Below are 17,661 nucleotides of genomic sequence, written 5' to 3'. Positions count from 1 at the left end.
CCCCCTGGTTGCTCTAGCTTGTGCCAGGGGCTGCCCTCCTCCCTGGAGGGCCTCAGACTCAGGCAGGAAGGTGGCATAGGGCTGCTTTTCTCTTCTCCCCCTCCTCTAAGCTGCACGGACTTTAGCTCAGCCACCAACCAAGGGTCAGGACCCTAGTGCCCGACCCTGAAGGAACCTGGCCTGGAGTCAGTGGGAGCTGTGGGTGCTCAGCACGGCTCAGGGGCTGCTGAGAGACATCCTATTCCTTGGGTTCTTTGACTGGAGACTGCGAGGGAACAGTGTGCCTGCAAAATAAAAACGACAAAGGGGAGGGGGAGAACTCTGGCCTGGGACAAAGGTTTTCAAAGGCAGCTGTGTCTGGGGAGTGGGGCATGTCCTGTGTGTTGGTGGCACAGACACTGGGGGATCTCTGGGTGAATTCATAATTTTGATCCAAAGGAACAAAACAAAAACTTGGCATCAAAATCTGCCACCTCTTCTCAGTGCAAACACACTCCTGCAGGGACCATCAAAGCTTTTGGCAGCAGCTGTGCCCAGGCAGGGCAGAGTTAGAGACCGAGAGGGCAAACTGGGCAACAGAGCAAGAGTCCAAGGCCAGAGGCACAGAAGTTACGTCTATTATCGCGGGTCGACAAGGGGCAGGGGACTTACCCGACCGTGCCAGCCACGCACGGGGGCGGCTGCCCAACGCCTCTGCGGCTACACTGCCCTCTCCTGCCCGCAAAACCGGCCCAGCCCGGCCGCCTGCGCGCTCCCGGCGTGTCCGAGGCCCGGCGGGCGGCGGGGAGCGGCCCCTTTAAGGGGTTGGGCTCGCAGCCTGGCGCAGGAGGCTCCGCTCGGGACCGGGCTGCCCGGGCGCAGGAGGCTGCGGCCGCGGACCGGCGCCGGCGGGGCCATGAGTGGCCGGGTGGGAGACCTGAGCCCCGCGCAGGCGGAGGCGCTAGCCAAGGTGAGATCTGGTCCCTGTTCTCGGCAACGCCGGTCACTTCCTCCCGCCGGGGCGGTGTTGGTCTTCCCCGCGGGCGCCGCGCCTTCGAGACGCGGGGATCCCGGTGCTGGGCGCTGTACAAGCACCGAGGCCGGAGCAGGGGTCTCCGAGCGGCGCAAGGGACGGGAGACAGCGCCGCTCTGCCCCGAGGCTGTTTGCCTGGCCTCGCCCGCAGGCCGTAAGCGAGACTTCGGATCTCCCTGCGCCCAGCTTCCGCAGGACCCTCCGGCTCCTCGGCACCAGCCCCGGGGGAGTCGGGTGCCCGGAGCAGCCCAGGCCGGCGGCGGGAGCTGACTCGCGCGGGAGGCTCCGGGGCAGTGAGTGCAGGCAGTATCCTGGCCTGTGTCTGGCGGAAAAGGCTCACGGCCGCGGGCTGATTGCTCAGCAATTGTTCCTTAAGCAGCTTCTGAATGAGAGCGCACAGCGGCGGGGTCGCTGCACAAGGCACCAGCTCCGCTCCCCAGGGCGCCTCCTTCATGGAGCGGCTGGGAGCTTCCCCACAGCCCGCACCGTTCCCGCAGTGCCAATTCCTCCCTGGACAGGAGTAGCTGGGCCTTTGCACAGCGAAGCCTAAGGTCTTGTTCCCTGCAGCTCCTGGAGAGAAAGGTTTGGGCTGGAGTAGCTCTGAGCCCCTCCACAGCCTGTGCTCCTTCCCCAGTCATAGTGCCTCTTGCAAGGCCAGCCAGGAAGACGTGGCTTAACTCACATGGTTGCTTCTTTGCCTCCTCTCTGTTCCCCTCCTTGTAAACCGTGAGCCTTTCCTGCCTCCTGTGAGCCTTTCATCCCTGCTTCCCATCTTCCTTTCCCTTGCCCTTCTGCACACACTTGCTCTTTCCTAGTCTCTGTCCCAACATGCCCCCCCTGTGGGGGCCTTTTGTGAAACTGCTCTTCCTTTGATGCTAACTCCGACCCATCTGTACTGGCCTCAGGAAGGGGAGAGAGGGCTGAGGGGGTGCTAAAGGAAAAGGCCCCTGTTTTGCAATCCAGCATTCTTGGATCCATACTTACATACAGCCCCCCGCCACTATTACAAATACCTGGGAAGCCTGAGCGTTGCTGGTGGCAACCACTGGCTCAGAGCTCCCTGTATGGAGCAAGGGAGTTTGCTCAGCTGGGCTGGGAGAACCTCTTCCCCAGTGTGTTCGGAGGGAAGAGCTGTCGGCTTTGAATGGGCGTTTGTCAGTCTGGGGGAGCAAAACGTGGCTTTGTCGTATAGCACCTACTTCAGTGTATGTACAGGCAGGGATTTGTGCATGAAGGCAAACTGCACCCACCCCCAGTGTGCTCCTCTGCGCCCCTTCCTGTGGACCCCACTGCCTGGAGCCAGGTGTGCAGCATGAGCGGGAAGTACCATTTTTACATGCTCTGGGCATAGGTGCTAATGATGGCACAAGGTGGTGGAGAACCAGCCCCCACTGCATTTGAAGAGCGCATATGCTATAGGAATTTAAATCTGTTCCTCTAAAGGATAAAGAATAACCTTGTAGATAAGGTGTGCAAGTGGGTCCTGGGAGATTTGGAGTCTGTTCCTAGCTCTACCTGCGTGGACTATGGCAAGTGACTTAACCTTTGTGCCTCAGTTTCCCCAGCTCTAAAATAGGGACAATTCTATTTCCCTACTTCTCTGGAGGGTATTCATTAGTGCTTGGGGAACCTTGGCAGCCCTAGAAGTGCCATGTGCTATCAACAGTTCTATTTTGCATTCTTCTCAGCTGGTTTTCATGACTCCTCCTGTCAGTTTCAATGGAACTTTCAAGTTAAAATAAAAAGAAAATGAGGGATGGTGGCTGGCAGGGAAACTTCTCCCTCACCCCACTTCCTGGCATTCAAGGGAGAGGGAGGCCATGGGTTAAGAGTGGGACATCCCAGGAGCTTTCTGTGGTGTGTTTGTGTGGGAGTGAGGGAAGGATCGCAACTAATCATCATGTACACAAGCAGGTCCTCCTATCTGTCTAGAAAGTAAACAAATCCAAGTGACAGTAACTTAGTGTAGAACTACATTCATAGCTCCCCTAAAGATCACCTGAAAGTCACCCTGAAACAGCATTCAAAGATGGCTACCTTCCCCATTGAAATCTGCATTCATCAGAGGAAGTCTCAGCTCCACAGATTTCACAGGGCTATGGTGGCTGGCATAGGAAAGGTTTCTGGTGTTAGACTCGGGAGCCTGATTCTTGTACCTTGCATGGCCATTGACTCCTGTGCAAAGTTTCTGGGCAGCATTTCACCCCCCCAGCCCTCTTGCACACGTGTCAGTGATCTCACGAGGGGCAGGGCAGGGGAGAATCCGATTGCACACTGATTTATTTCTGGATGCAGTTCAGTTGGTTTTGATGATCTGTTGCATCATTCCAAACAATGACGTGTATCTTCCTTTAAAGGATCATGGAACATGGATCCCAAGATCCCAGCTCATTAACAATTGAGAGCCACTGTTGTCTGACGGCCGCGCAGGGCCCCCTGTGAAATGCATCGGTGGGTTGCAGCCTGGTTTCTAACGGACAAGTGTCCACATGAAACCCAGAATGATTCAGCCTCAGCAGAGGTATGAAGGACTGCCTGGCCACAGTTGCCAACTTTCATGCGGTAAATAACCACCCTGACTTTCACAATAAGCCAAAAATCAAGCTAAACCCGTTTCAAAACAAGCCCCCAGAAAGCCAATCCCTAAAAACCCCAACACTCTATGTGATTAGATCCCCATGGCGTGCAGTCGGGGACAGTGGTGGGCCTGCTGTGCAACCCTGACTCTCCCACCCTTGCCCCTGCTTGCTGGGAGCTGATCAAAAAAAAAAAAGAAGCAACAAGCTACTAGTCAACAAGCAACTCACAAGCCAATTAAGCCAAAAATAAGCCCAATTTTGGCAGGTTTTTTTTGTGGGTTTGGCATGTCTGTGCCTGGGCAAGAGACTGAACCGTCCCTCACACCAAGAGGTGAATTCCTGGCACATTTGCATAGTAGTGAGGGGGAAGGGGAGGAAACTGGAAGGAGAGGTAGATACGCTGGAGGGTAGGGATAGGATACAGAGGGACCTAGACAAATTGGAGGATTGGGGCAAAAGAAATCTGATGAGGTTCAACAAGGACAAGCGCAGAGTCCTGCACTTAGGACGGAAGAATCCAATGCACCGCTACAGACTAGGGACTGAATGGCTCGGCAGCAGTTCTGCAGAAAAGGACCTAGGGGTTACAGTGGACGAGAAGCTCGATATGAGTCAACAGTGTGCCCTTGTTGCCAAGAAGGCCAATGGCATTTTGGGGTGTATAAGTAGGGGCATTGCCAGCAGATCGAGGGACATGATCGTTCCCCTCTATTCAACATTGGTGAGGCCTCATCTGGAGTACTGTGTCCAGTTTTGGGCCCCACACTACAAGAAGGATGTGGAGAAATTGGAGAGAGTCCAGTGGAGGGCAACAAAAATGATTAGGGGTCTGGAACACATGACTTATGAGGAGAGGCTCAGGGAACTGGGATTGTTTGGTCTACGGAAGAGAAGAATGAGGGGGGATTTGATAGCTGCTTTTAACTACCTGAAAGGTGGATCCAAAGAGGATGGATCTAGACTATTCTCAGTGATAGCAGATGACAGGACAAGGAGTAATGGTCTCAAGTTGCAGTGGGGGAGATTTAGGTTGGATATTAGGAAAAACTTTTTCACTAGGAGGGTGATGAAACACTGGAATGCGTTACCTAGGGAGGTGGTGGAATCTCCTTCCTTTGAGGTTTTTAAGGTCAGGCTTGACAAAGCCCTGGCTGGGATGATTTAGATGGGATTGGTCCTGCTCTGGGCAGGGGGTTGGACTAGATGTCCTCCAGAGGTCCCTTCCAACTCTGATATTCTATGATTCTAAGGGGGCAATTTATCCTGTTGCTGGCTGTTTGACCTCTTCTGTGGCTAAACGTAGGGCCTGCAGGGTTGTCAAGCCAACACCTTGTGCTACTGCTTACATTTGATTTTAAACGTATAGACACAAACTTCAAACAAACCAAGACCCCAAAAGACAGGCTGGGGATGTCCAAATCTCTCCCTTTGAGGTGAAGCTGGAACCTGCCATGTGTCGTAATGTCAGGGGCAATTTGGAGACTCCTCTGCCTTTTTGACTCAGGCTGTAGCAGGACGGAGGAGTTGCCCGCCTGGAACAGACCCAAGGAACCTCTGCTAGAGCCAGGACACTGAACTAGTGGCCAGCACTAGATACTTCAGAGGCAGGTATCAAAACCCTTCCATAAGGGACAATAATGCCACATTTTCCAAAGTTCCCTCCCAGACTGTAGGCGCTGAGAGATCTGAGTCCAAATTTCCAGGGATGCTGGGGGCCTGAAGCTCCCTTGGTTTCAAATGAGGTTGGGGGTGCTCAGCACTTGGAAAATCATGTCTCAAGTCAGACACCCAAAATCAGGGACAGTCTCGAAAATGTGGACCTTAAGAATAACAAGCCCATTTGGGGGCCATTTCTAGCCACAGATTTATGGGTGTGCGGTTACATCTTGGAGCAGGAAGGTTGATCTCCTTTACACATTTTTATTCTTTCTGATCATCACTATAAACACCTTATTCTTTTTTCAAAACCCTATCAAACTCTTTACCTCACCCATGTCTTGTGGCAGCGAGCTCCAGAGAGATAAATTAGACATTTTAAGTGTTTCCTCCTATCAGTTTTAGCTGTGTTGCCTTTTAATGTCTTGGGAGGTCCTCTTGTTTTTATATTATAAGAGGCAGACTAGGATGAGATCAGTGAGGATGGAGGGGGTATTTTAGATGGACAGTCGAATTAGAGAGAGATGGATTTTAAGCACTGGGAAGGTCGGGGAAGTTTTGCAAACTGAGAAGTGTTATATTCTCTGCAGAGGGTCTGATCTGGTGCATAGTTGCATGTAACTGAAATCTCTTTTGTGCAATATCTTTGGTTCAAGGAATCAGAGATTGGGCACAGCATTAATTGACAACAGATCTTTAGAAATTTTCCTCTCCTGTTTCCCGGAGCTACTGATGGGCTTTCATCCTATCCTCCCTTCGCAATGCTCCTCCGGGGTGCTGTTCTCAAGGCAAAGGAATTAATCTCAGATTTAATTACACCTAATTTCAGACCACAATAATCTAACCAGCCCCATTAAGAAGTGAAGGGAAGGACCTAGAGTGCTGTGCCCCTCTGAGATTTATGCTATTCATTGCCCTGGTGCGGCTGTGGCTGACCCCGCTGTGTGTCGTGGAAGGGGGGGGGAGGGGGATCAGCTGATCTGCAGGCTCAGGCTTAACTCGCATATCTGTTATTTGGGACTGATTCCTCCCCTGTCCTTTGCACCCCTGTGTTGGGTTTGCCATTGACCAAGGCACCTGCTGGGGCTCCCCTGCTGCCTCTCAAACTGGTGGCAATGTTGTACTGCACAGCAGCCTGCCGGGGGTGCGTGCATAGCGATTCCCAGCCACTAAGCCCTTGTTCTCCGTATATCGGACAGGAATCAGCTCTGTGATTCAGAAGAGGACTGCCAACCCAAGGAGAGAAATGCTGCCTCCTACACAAATTGCCCACATGCCGCCATCCACGTGTCTTTGTGCCCTATGCCAGCACCTGAAGGGTCCCTTCAGGAACCCTAGAGACCTCTTTAGACCCCTAAAGATTGCTTTAATGCCTCCCCTTTTGGGAGACTGAGATCAGGGCTACCCTGTATCACTGACCCCCATTTCCCTTCCAGCTCAGCTATGCTGTTCCTCACTTGGCCAGAAGGAGCCTTGTTGAGCATGACAAGCATCCCCTCTCGCAGGGTGGGATGTGCTGCCCTGCGCCCAGCACTGCAAGGCATTAGACGTGCTCCACCACCCCACCTGGCTCCCCTCACAGCCGTGTCCAGGGTTGAGCTGGTTAGCTGGCCAGGTGTAGGGAGGTCCCCAGTAGACTTCATGGTATCTTTGGCCCCTCCAGGAAGCTCTTTCTGGGGTGGTTTGGGGAAGCGTTGCTCTGGATGGGGGAGTGTTGTGGTGACTGGCAGTCTGGCTAGGGCAGGAAGGCTTCATCCCTTACACTTCCCCTATGAACGGTCAGACCCTGGGTTAGGCTCATCTCATGGAGAGCTTGGTTCCACAGCCAGACCAGACCCCATCTCGCCCCTGCCTGGGGCCTGGGCTCTGTGCCAGCACTTCCTAAGGAGCGCAGCGGGCTGAGTGACCAGTGGCCCTGCTTCTTCTTTGCTCGCTTCCTGCTTGTGCCTTTGAACTGCCTTTGGTCTGCCCCTATTCCCAGGGCGGTCTGGGCCTGGGCAGCCCCCAGTTAAAATTACAAGAACCCCAGGGCTGAGGCCAAGCCCCCTTTGCCCGCCACATCTCTTATGCTGGCCGGGGAGTCCCCTTATGCAAGGGCTATTCCCAGGAGCAGTAACAACCCCCTTGTGCTGCCCAAGTACCGTGACCCTTCTGGCACGAGCGATTGCTGGGGAATGGTCCTTGATGGAGCTGGCTCCTCACTGGCTCATGGCTTTGATGATCAGGACTAAGGCCTTGATCTGGCAGTGGCAGCATGAAAACCAGAGCTGTGTGCTGAGCGTGATCGATGAAAGCACTGAAATGCCCTTGCGAACAAGAGACCCAAGCTGAAAGCAACTGGAGTCCCAGCCTGACGCCCAGTGCACAGGACCTCGGGTGGGTGTGGGTCACAGGACTGAAATATTAACTGGGGGGGGCGGGAGGGGGATGCCGGTTGTCTGAAAGACGTCAGCCACACAGGCAGTTGTACTGTATAGGCTGCTGCGTGGGGTGGGGTGGAAGGAGAAGAATGCCCCCTTGGAGTGATGCCTTGGAAAGGAGCAGCAGGGAAACACCCTGCCAGCAAGATCTGCGGGGCTGTGGACAGGCCTGCCGGGGAGGTGGTGGGAGTGCCTCCCATGGGACCCTGCAGCTAGACTGGACAGAGAACAACTCTGTCTCCAGCCCAGAGAGCTGGACTAGATGGGACCTAATGGGTCTCTTCCACTCTACAGCGTCTTCTCTGGAGCCCTGATCTCTAGGGGCCAGGGTATGCTGCCATGCTGAAGAGCTCCTTATTAGACAGCTCCCTGCCTCCGCCCCCCAATACTCCTTCAGTGCCTGCAGCCAGCCCTGCCTGCAGCATAAGCGATGGCAGAAAGGGAGAGACACCCCCCCTCCCACCCCCCCTGGAAGTCACTGCAGTCTGAGCATCTCCAGTTGGGGCTCAAACATTGGGCTCAGGCCTTTTGCTGTTCTGTAGCCCCCAGCTCCAGGAGCACAAGGCCCATGCAGGAGACACGTCCTGCTGTAGACATGCTCAGCAGTCGTTTTGCCCTTTGGTCTTGGTGGCCGAGGGAAGCAGGTCAGGCGTGTGAGAGGCCTTGGCCAGATGGCAGGGCAGGCATGGGGCTGTCTGTGGACTGGCAGCTGGGCACTTCCTGGGCAGCTGCATGCAACCGTGCCCCTTGGGAGTCTACCTTCTCCTTGCCTCTGCCTTGACTAAAGTCTAGCCATGGGATCAACCTCGGGAGTCCCAGGGCCCAGCACCTGGGGATGAACGGGGCGGGTCATGGGGGGCTGAGTGAGAAGTCCTGGCCTCTGCACTGAGCTTGCGAACCCTGCAGTGCCCAGTTGGTGCCTCCAGCTTTGCTGGTCCTGCACTGGGAAGTGCCCATGATGTCGTCCCTGCTCCTCTTCTCTCTGCAGTTCCGCCAGAACCTCCAGGATGTGCTGCCCTACCTTCCCCATCAGGACGACTACTTCCTCTTGCGCTGGCTCAGAGGTAATGGGGGCTGGAGGGAGGGGGGAGATGCGGTGTGGAGCCAAGCTAGCCCTAGCTGCCCCCCAGCACCCAGGCCCTTGAGCCAAGATCAGCCGCAGGCACTGAGCCACTGCTAGAGCTTTCTTGTTGTTCCCACTCCTGTGAGACAGGAAGAAAATGGACAAGAAAATGGACGGGCCTGAGTTTGCCTGGGGTGTTTTAGGTTTGTCCCGTAGAGGGAGTGGGGTGTGTCACCACTGAGCAGGGAAGGGGGGAAATGCCTCCTTGGGAACAAGAGGAGGGAATGGCGGGGAGGGGGAGAATGCCCTTGCTGAGCCCCTGGGAGGAGGGGGAAGGGGCAATCCCTTAGCACCACAGGGGCACTCATGAGCTTTTGCTGTAGGATTCAGACCCCAGGCTCCAAGCAGCCCTGGGATGTCGTCTGAGTGCAGTGGAAGATGGTTCAGGTGTGGGAACTGGATCAGAGGAGGGAGAAGCTGCTCTTTTGTCTGGGGCAGCTGCGGTTTTGGGTTATACACAAACCCTGTGAGCAGGCACAGGGAGCTAGCCGCGTTTCTTGGATGCATTAGCTGTGGCCCGAGCCAGCCCTGCAGCAGGGAACCCAGAGGGGAAAGGGCTAAGAGCTCAGCTCTGTGAGAGGTCTGGGCCCTGGCCATGGCAGAGCCAGCCTGCTCTGTCTGGAGCATGAATGGGCTGACTTGGCTTGTGGGGGCACATGGCTTCCTGAGCACTCAGGCCTGAGTGTTTCCAGCCCTGCTGCTCCTCTCACATGGGGCCTGAGTCCTGGAGGGATCCCCAGGTCTGATTCCCAGCTGGGGGCACCAGTGGGACACCCCACAGTTACAGCCAAGCAGGGAAGAAAGATTAACAGCATCCCAGTTGCAGCCATGACATCTTTGCCTTTGAGTCACAAATGGGCAGGGAGCGCATCCATATGGGGAGGCAGGGAAAGGGCCTGTCCCTGTGGGAGAAGAGCAGGGCCTTGGCTGCCAGGGTGCAAATCTCTCTGCAGCGTGAAGATGGCCCTGTCCTGTCAAGGAGCTTTTATTTCCCTGGCCTGGCCCTCCTCTCCCCTGCAGGTGCATTCTGGATGGCTCCGTGCCATCTGCAGGAATCTGGGTGGGTTGGTACAGATCAGGACGATATCACAGGCCGGATAAGGGGCCTTATCTTGGCGGGGGGGTGGGGCAGTGAACTGTGAGCTCTATTATCACAGAGAACTCCCTCCCTCCCACTTTCTCCCGCTATCTGTATTGAAAAGTCCAAAATTCAGAGTCTTGTCCAGCCCTGACCTGGGAGATTTCTATCCCCCTGCACAGAGGCCAGGCAATGCCAGATCCAGGGCAAGTCCCAGTACAAGGGGCTCTGTGGGTCCTGTCTGCTTGGCCTCTGTGCTAGTGGGAGGCTTCTAAAAGCACAGAGGGCTGCAGGTGCCTGCCTCTCCTTGACTGGCCCATCCACCCTTCCTACCTTTGCTTATCTCCCCCATCGGCTCTGACCTCCCAGGCTCTCACTGTAGCAGGCCCCAAAGAGAGGCCCTCCAAGATCAGGATCTTTCTACTTGGTCCCATGAAGCCAGGACCCTAAACACACCCACAAGGCCCTGAGATCACTGCTCTGGTCTAAGGGTGTGTGGAGTACTCCCAGCACTGAGAGCAGGAGGGGCTGTGGGGGGATCAGTCCGTCCAAGCAGTGGGCTGCTTTTAGTTTATGGGTGGAGGGTCAGCTCTGTAAGCACCCAGCTGGACAGCATGGGCCCAGGCCGCTTAGCCCCAGATTTACATTGTTCTGTCATTAAAATACAGGGCTTTTTACAAACCTCAGTGTTGGGACCAGCATTATAGCAAAGGGAGCTCCTTCCCCTGCAGTCTCTGGGATCCACTCAGACACCAGAGTAAGCCAGCTGGCTTAGGACTCCTGCTTCCTATGCCAGAGGTCATGGGTTCAAATCCATCTGCTGTCATGGGGTGTGGACAGGGAGAAGAGTGCATGACTGGGGCAGTAACCTTAGACGCAAGCTGGTGAGTGTGTGTGAGGGCCCCCTCCTCTGCCTGACCTGCAGCTGATCTGAGTCTGATATAGCCCCAGCTAGGGGGCTGAGGCTCTTTTGCTCAAGCTGCAACAGCTCATGCTCTTAGCTCAGGAGGCCACCTGTGGGCTGGTCAAGATGGCAGCTGTCACATAATGGTCCTTTTGGGTGGATCCACGTATGAGGTTGGGTCTTAACACATGTTTCTACAAAGCCAAGTATTCTGCAGTACTGGTTCCGTACCCTACAGCACTGGTGCCAACCCCATGTGTTAAACAAATACTAAATTAAAAAACACAATTGCCTTCAAAATCACTAGACTTCATGAGCTCTCTGAGCAACTAGGTGGCTGAGGTAATATCTCACTGGATCAATGTATTGCAGTGAGGGACAAGCTTTCAGGCTTCCACACAGCTCTTCCTCTATGCAAGCTCAAAAGTGTGTCTCTCCCACCAACAGACGCTGATCTAACAAAAGATATTCCCTCATCCCCTTTGACTCTCCAGCGTCCAACACATCGGCAGGACCAACCCGTCTGCACCACCCCTGCATCCAATCAACTTTCTGCTTCTTTTGCTTTGCCGTCTGCTTTCAGAGCCTTTAGAGGACATTGGGGTCTGAGTGTCGGGCTATTCCCCACAAACCCAAGGGCCAGAAACTTACTGTATTTTCCACTGAATGCGTCCGATGAAGTGAGCTGTAGCTCACGAAAGCTCATGCGCAAATAAATTGGTTAGTCTCTAAGGTGCCACAAGTACTCCTTTTCTCTTAGCGAATACAGACTAACACGGCTGCTACTCTGAAACCTTACTTAGGTGTGATTCTCACCTAATCACTCAACTCCGGAGGCTGGGACTTGCTGACAAGACACCGACTCGCATGAGCTCAGGGATAAAGCCCAGACAGTTGGGGACACTGCCCCGGCAAACGCAGCAGGGCTTGGGAGATAGCTGCAGGGCTTTTTCTTAGGGCAGATTCGCCCACTTGACAAGCTCCCACGAAGGCTCTGCCTGTTGGACTTTACAAAGCAGCTAAGCACTGTGATTGGAGACAGGGCAAGAGACGGAGCTTTCTGTGATAAAAGGAGCTCACTGTTCACCCTCTCTCCCGCAGAGGTGAGGTAAAGCTGCTCTGGCACAGAACCCAGGGGATTTAAGCCCTAACAGCCCCTCCAAGAGAGATCATAAAGGGAGCTATTAAGGGGGGAGGGGTGTTGCAAAGCCTTTGATCTGTGCACTCCTGCACCACAGGCCAGTCTCCTTCCCTTGAGCCTGGGTGTTAGGGGGCTTATTCCTTCATGCACTTACTTCCCTGGTCCTTCTCGCATGAACAGAGAGCAACAATACCCAAAGTCCAAAGGTGCAAACAATTCAATGTTTATTGGGGGAAGCTTCCAGCAAGCATGATTCCAGTTTCCTTCCTTAGTGTCCCCCTTCCCAGCTCTGACACCACAGAGCCTTACACCTGTGTCCCTGTTCCCATTCCTGACCTTAGCCAAACATGATTCCAATTCCCCCCCACCATTCCCTGTTTCCATTCCCCCCCTTACTTCCTGATTGACTGCAGACTATATAATAAAATTTGAGTTCTGCTTAGCTATACCTTAACCTATCATTTTACTGAAATTTAACTAACCAATCCTAACATATTGTAACATGATTATTTAACCAATTATATCCCATCACCTTAATTAGTTTACACTCAGCAAAATTAATTATACAGCAGACAGAAACAATCACAGAACCAGACAGAGACCATGCAAATAAACAATAGCAAAGTGGGAACTATAATAACAAAACAATACAGAAGTGAGGATTTCACAACTACATCTATAAAGACATAAGGGTTTCCCAGCTGTGTCTATTGATAAGTGAGTTCTTGCCAGACAGGATGCTATCAAACTAAGTTTCCTTTTACAGCTTCTAGGCACTTCCCTTTCTCTGGAGGCAATAGGCATTATCAGGACAGGAGTGTATCCTAACAGCCCAATGGCACCTTATTTCAATGTGACTAGGTTGGAATGTGGGGAGGTGACTGGTCGCTTCCCAGCTTATGGCTGCCTCTCCTGCTTAGCCAAAGGCCTTAGCCTAAGAACAGGGCCTCAGACTGTCACAGTGAGAGAAGGACCTTACACTGGCAGACAGTGATTTTGATTATCTCTTTTGTACCTCTATAACTAGCCAAGTGATAAGAATACACCTAAATTCTTAGAGTACAGGCCTTTACAGACAGGCCTGAATATCTACATCCTAACACTGGGGTTAGGCTCCAGCTTCTCCTCCTAAGGAGCGGAGCCTGCTGGCTGGGGGTGGGGGAAGAGGGGGCTCCAGCATGGCATTGGGGAGCACAGGCCACTGGCTGCATAGAGGTGGGAGATCACTGTGCAGCTTGCCTCCGGGACACGGACTCAGCAGTGAGGCTGCACCCAACCCTGACACAGTGCAAGGACTGGGCCTGTCCCAGAAACCACCCCAGGGCCCTGCCCCTCTGTGCCAGGTTCACCAGATGTGGGCAGGCAGGCACAGCAAGGCCAGGCTCCAAGTGTGGAGGGCCTTAATGTGGGGGAATCCAGGTGTGAGTAGAGAGGGTTCTGTGTAGGGCAATCTGGGTGCAGGCGGCTCACTGGGGGATTCGGGTGTAGGGGGGATCTGGATGGACAAAGGATTGTTGAGGGCTTCTGGGTGCAAAGGGACTCTGCAGGGGGGTCCAAGTGAAGGTAATTGGGTCTCAGCAGGAAGGGTGTCTGGGAGGGATAGAGCTCAGCAGGGGGGTTTGGGTGTAGGGAGCTCAGTGTGGGGGTCCTTATGCTGGGGGAGTAGGGCTCAGTGGGGTGGGGATCCAGGTGCAGCTGGTTGGGGCTTGGTAGGGTGGGGGCACGGGTGGGTTGTTGGGGTGGTGCAGGGTGAGTGGGGCTCATTGGGGGGGGGTTCTGAGTGCAGAGAGGTGAGGCTCAGTGAGAGGGTCTGGGTATGAGGGGGTCTGGATGCACGGGGGTTGGGTGGATGGGTTAGCAGCTCCCTGTTCAGGGATCCCCCCCTGCAGCTGAGGAGCAATAGGTACAGGAAGCGGACGTGGGTGTGTGTTGGTGGGGGAGGGGGGGCAGTTTGCAGAGCTTCCTACAGCTGGGGGAGAAATCTGGGGGTGGGTCTGATGCAGGGGAAGAGGAAATTCTGTCCTGCCCAGCCCAGCGCAGGGTAGGAGGCACCAGCCAGGTCTTCCCCAGTCTCACCTCCTGCCCTGCGGCTGCCCTGGGCACCCAACACATACTACTGAGGAGAGTCGCTCTTGTGGCTTCCCTTTGCCTCTGTCATGAAGTGTAGGGCAGTCAGGGCCCTGCACGCCCCACTTCCTGCAATTCACCATGACCAACAGCCAGCCAGTAAAAGAGAAGATTTATTAGACGACGGAAACACACTCTAAAACATAGCATGTAGGTACAGAAAACATAGCTTGTAGGTACAGGGGATTGTTGGGGGCTTCTGGGTGCAAAGGGACTCTGCAGGGGGGGTCCTCAGTCAGATCCCTCTTGGGGAGTGGGGAGCCCAGACCCAGATTCTGGGCCTCCCCCCATCTCCCCAGCCATCTCCAAACTGAAACCCCTTCCTGCTGCCTCACCTAGCCACACCCCCAGCCTTTGTCCAGTTTCCCAGGCAGAAGGTGTCACCTGGCCCCAACCCGCTCCTGGGCTCAGGTTATGAAGGGCAGCCACCAGTGCTGGCTATCAAGATCATCCCTCAGTGAAGTCACACCCCTATTTCCCATCACCATCTAGTATTGGTGCAGTACCGCAGGGAAACAGAGGCACGCCCTGTGTTAGCAGAAGACAGTAAACTAGTAAAACTTCCATGCAAAATTACCAGGTTAATATTCCCTACTCCATCACAGCTTCCCTGGCAGAAAGTCATTTTTCTGCAGGGAAGCAAAGAAATCTGTGCGGGACATAAATTCTGTTCATATGCAGTGGTGCAGAATTTCCCCAGGAGTATCTTATAGGGGAATCGCCTGGTTTCTGCTCAGGTGTGTCTACTTGGTAACTAAGGTTGGCTGGTCCGAGGCCTCTAGCTCTTAAAGGGGCATGCCATCCTAATCCAGGCCCCTTGCTGGTCCCTGCATGTATCAGACTCAGAGCTCCTGGCTTCCATGACTGGAAAGCATGGCCACCTGTTGGTTCCTGCTAGCTCTGCGGAGCTAACTCAGCTGAGGGAGATGGAGTCTATTCCATCCTGTGGAACCTCAGCAGAACTGTCCAGCAGTCAGTGACTTCTGCACAACTCCCTGCTGGCATCACTGGCTGCAGAATAATAATGGGAAGGAGCTTTTCTCTTGCAGGTCTTTGGTTTGGATGCAGCCCAGGTAGTGGTGGTGGGGATTGGAACTCATCAGAATCTGATGGTAGGCAGGTGACTTGCGCGCAATGAGTTGGTGGGTCTCAGCCCAGTGTGCAGCAGGCAGATATCCACATAAAACAAATTGCCACCCTAGCTGGTGCTATTCACTCCAATAGTGGCAGCTCAGCTGAGAAGCCATGGACTGAATGGGTCACGTGGACTGATCCCAGGAGTTCAGTCCCTCTGGTTGAGGGGCCAGGAACAATTTGGGGGCTGATTTTTCCCTGCTACTCCTGTACCTTACTGGCGCTGTGCTCCAGCCTCCAGTGCTGCTCTGCTGGCATCGTTCACCAGCAGGAACTCCTTGGGGCAAGCTTTTCAGATGGGTAATAACAGAATGGGCCTGGCCATGAGCATAACCTCCCCGTTCTGTTGCAGCTCGATGTTTCGACCTTCAGAAATCCGAGGCCATGGTCCGCAAGGTAAGAGAGCCTCCCAACCCCCATTCCTGGGGTTTCTACATCCCAAAGAGGGGGTGGGGGAGAGAACAAAAACAGTCCCCAAGCCCTGTGCCCCTGCACTGCCCACTCCTCTGTACACACATGCTGATTCCAACAGGATCCAAGCCCATGATCCCATGTGTGCAGCCATTGATAAACCTGCCCAGGCCCTCTAGCTACATGGCGGGCACTCCCAGCCTCTAGTTCCACAGAGTCCCGCTCACACCAGAAGTCTTTGAAGTATTTATTTAATTGATTGCTCTTATCTTATATTTTAAACAAGATATACATTCCTTCCCTCTCTTCCTCACTTCCTGCTGCCCCACCCCCTCACCCCAGTACACCCCTTCTTGTCACAGAGGGTTTAAGGCCAGAAGGGACCACCTGCTGTTCCATCCCTGAGTCCCCAGCACAGTGCAGAGGGTGCACTTCAACCCAGCCTGCTGCTCCAGCCTCACCCTCCACACACACCCAGCTCTGCTGATGCCCCACAGTCTTGATGTGCAGCCCCCTGCTCCCTCCCCAATTCCAGTCCTGAGTTCCTCTTGGGCAGAAGCTGTCACTTACATGTAGGATCTTTCCCGATGCTGCAGCTGTGTAATCCATACGTCGCTCCCAGCCTTGCTGAGTTTTGTTCCACAATGTCAGTGTTTATCGGAGGAGGGTGGAAGACGTACACAGATTGCTGTATTTCCTGTCCCTGTCCCTGCTTGAAAGTGACCCAGACTGTTTCCCCCCCCATTCTCAACCACTCCCCTCTGGTTTGTTTTAACAGTACCTTGAGGTTCGGAAGCACATGGATGCTGACAACATCATCAACTGGCACCCCCCGGAGGTGAGTCCCCATTTGTCCTCTCCCTCCTGTCTTCAGGGCTGGATTTCCGCACCTGTTCTGGGTGTGGCCTGTGAACAGCTGTGCTTAGTGGAGGGAATCTAAGGCCTGTGTCTCTTCTGTGCAGGTGATTCAGAAGTACATGTCTGGGGGGATGTGTGGGTATGACCAGGATGGCTGTCCCGTCTGGTATGAGATCATTGGGCCCCTCGATGCCAAAGGCATCCTCTTATCAGCCTCCAAACAAGATCTGCTCAAAAACAAGTACCGTGACTGCGAGATGCTGCTGCAGGAGTGTAACAAGCAGACCCAGAAGGTGAGACCTCACTGCCTCCATGAATCATTGTCATCTGGGCCTGGGGAGCCCAGGGCAGGAAGGAGCCTGTAGGAGCGGCCGGGGGCTTTCTGTCTTGAGATCTAGGGTCCTAAACTGGAGTAGGGCTCAGGAGAAACCTGCATTCGGACTTGGGCTAGGATCCTAGTAACTGAAATGCATTACAGGCTCTCTGTACCAGGGTCACTTTGCCCACCACTGAAATGTAGCCACCTCTGGGATGGAAGAGAGAAGCTGTTTAACAGCACACAGCAACACTGCAGAACATCTCAGAGCAGGTAGTGAAGAAGAAAACAGTGTCCAGTTGAAACAGTGGGTGGAATTCAGGGAGGCAGAATATGCGTTACCTGCCTGTGTTGGAATATGCTCAGGACTTCGGGTGTTAACAGCCCAGCATGTTGGAACAGCTTTGGAATCTCAGATGGCCCCCTGAAGGACAGGGTCTCCTGCAGTGCCCCGTCACCACACTGGAGCATTGGGGCCCGCGCTGGGACGGGAGAGCATCCCCTACTGAGCCACATACACCACTCTGCCAGGATGACAGGTCATGCAGGGGGTCATGCAGGAAGGCACTATGCCCCAGGGCCCAAGCAGGAAGTGAATAGGAGAAAACCACCCGTCACACAGTAAAACAGAGTCTTGATTGAAGATGGCAGTGTGTTTCCCTGGGACGTTACCCTGCAGACGGCCGGAATGGCGTCCGTCTGAATCCTCTTGCTCTGTTCTCTTGCAGCTGGGGAAGAGGGTTGAGACGGTCATGATGATCTATGACTGCGAGGGGCTGGGCCTGAAGCATCTCTGGAAGCCAGCCGTGGAGGCGTATGGAGAGGTGAGGAGGTAGGGCTTGGGGGAGGGGGGTCTCTGTTTACATATTGCTTATTCTCCATCCTGCAGAATGGTTTGGTGC

General features: G+C 54.2%; 1 protein-coding gene across 4 annotated transcripts in view; it reads left to right on the top strand.

Annotated features, from left to right (window-relative positions):
- The first annotated feature begins 841 nt into the window (after positions 1-841).
- Positions 842-17,661, top strand: part of SEC14L2 (SEC14 like lipid binding 2) — a 33,302-nt gene continuing 16,482 nt past the window's right edge. For 2 of the 4 annotated variants that reach the window (XM_077835135.1, XM_077835138.1), the window contains exons 1-6: positions 842-949; positions 8,656-8,731; positions 15,527-15,570; positions 16,364-16,423; positions 16,548-16,736; positions 17,488-17,583. In XM_077835135.1, coding sequence (XP_077691261.1) covers positions 896-949; positions 8,656-8,731; positions 15,527-15,570; positions 16,364-16,423; positions 16,548-16,736; positions 17,488-17,583 — 519 coding nt within the window. In that variant the 5' untranslated portion in view covers positions 842-895. Of the gene's footprint in view, positions 950-3,508; positions 3,575-7,229; positions 7,624-8,655; positions 8,732-15,526; positions 15,571-16,363; positions 16,424-16,547; positions 16,737-17,487; positions 17,584-17,661 lie in introns of those variants that run through there. The other 2 variants (XM_077835136.1, XM_077835137.1) reach the window with 2 other exon arrangements.

The sequence above is a fragment of the Eretmochelys imbricata genome, chromosome 15, assembly GCF_965152235.1.
Source record: "Eretmochelys imbricata isolate rEreImb1 chromosome 15, rEreImb1.hap1, whole genome shotgun sequence".
Classification (NCBI taxonomy): Eukaryota; Metazoa; Chordata; order Testudines; family Cheloniidae; genus Eretmochelys; species Eretmochelys imbricata.
The sequence above is the reverse complement of the archived record's forward strand: the minus strand, read 5'-3'. Positions and strand labels throughout refer to the sequence as shown.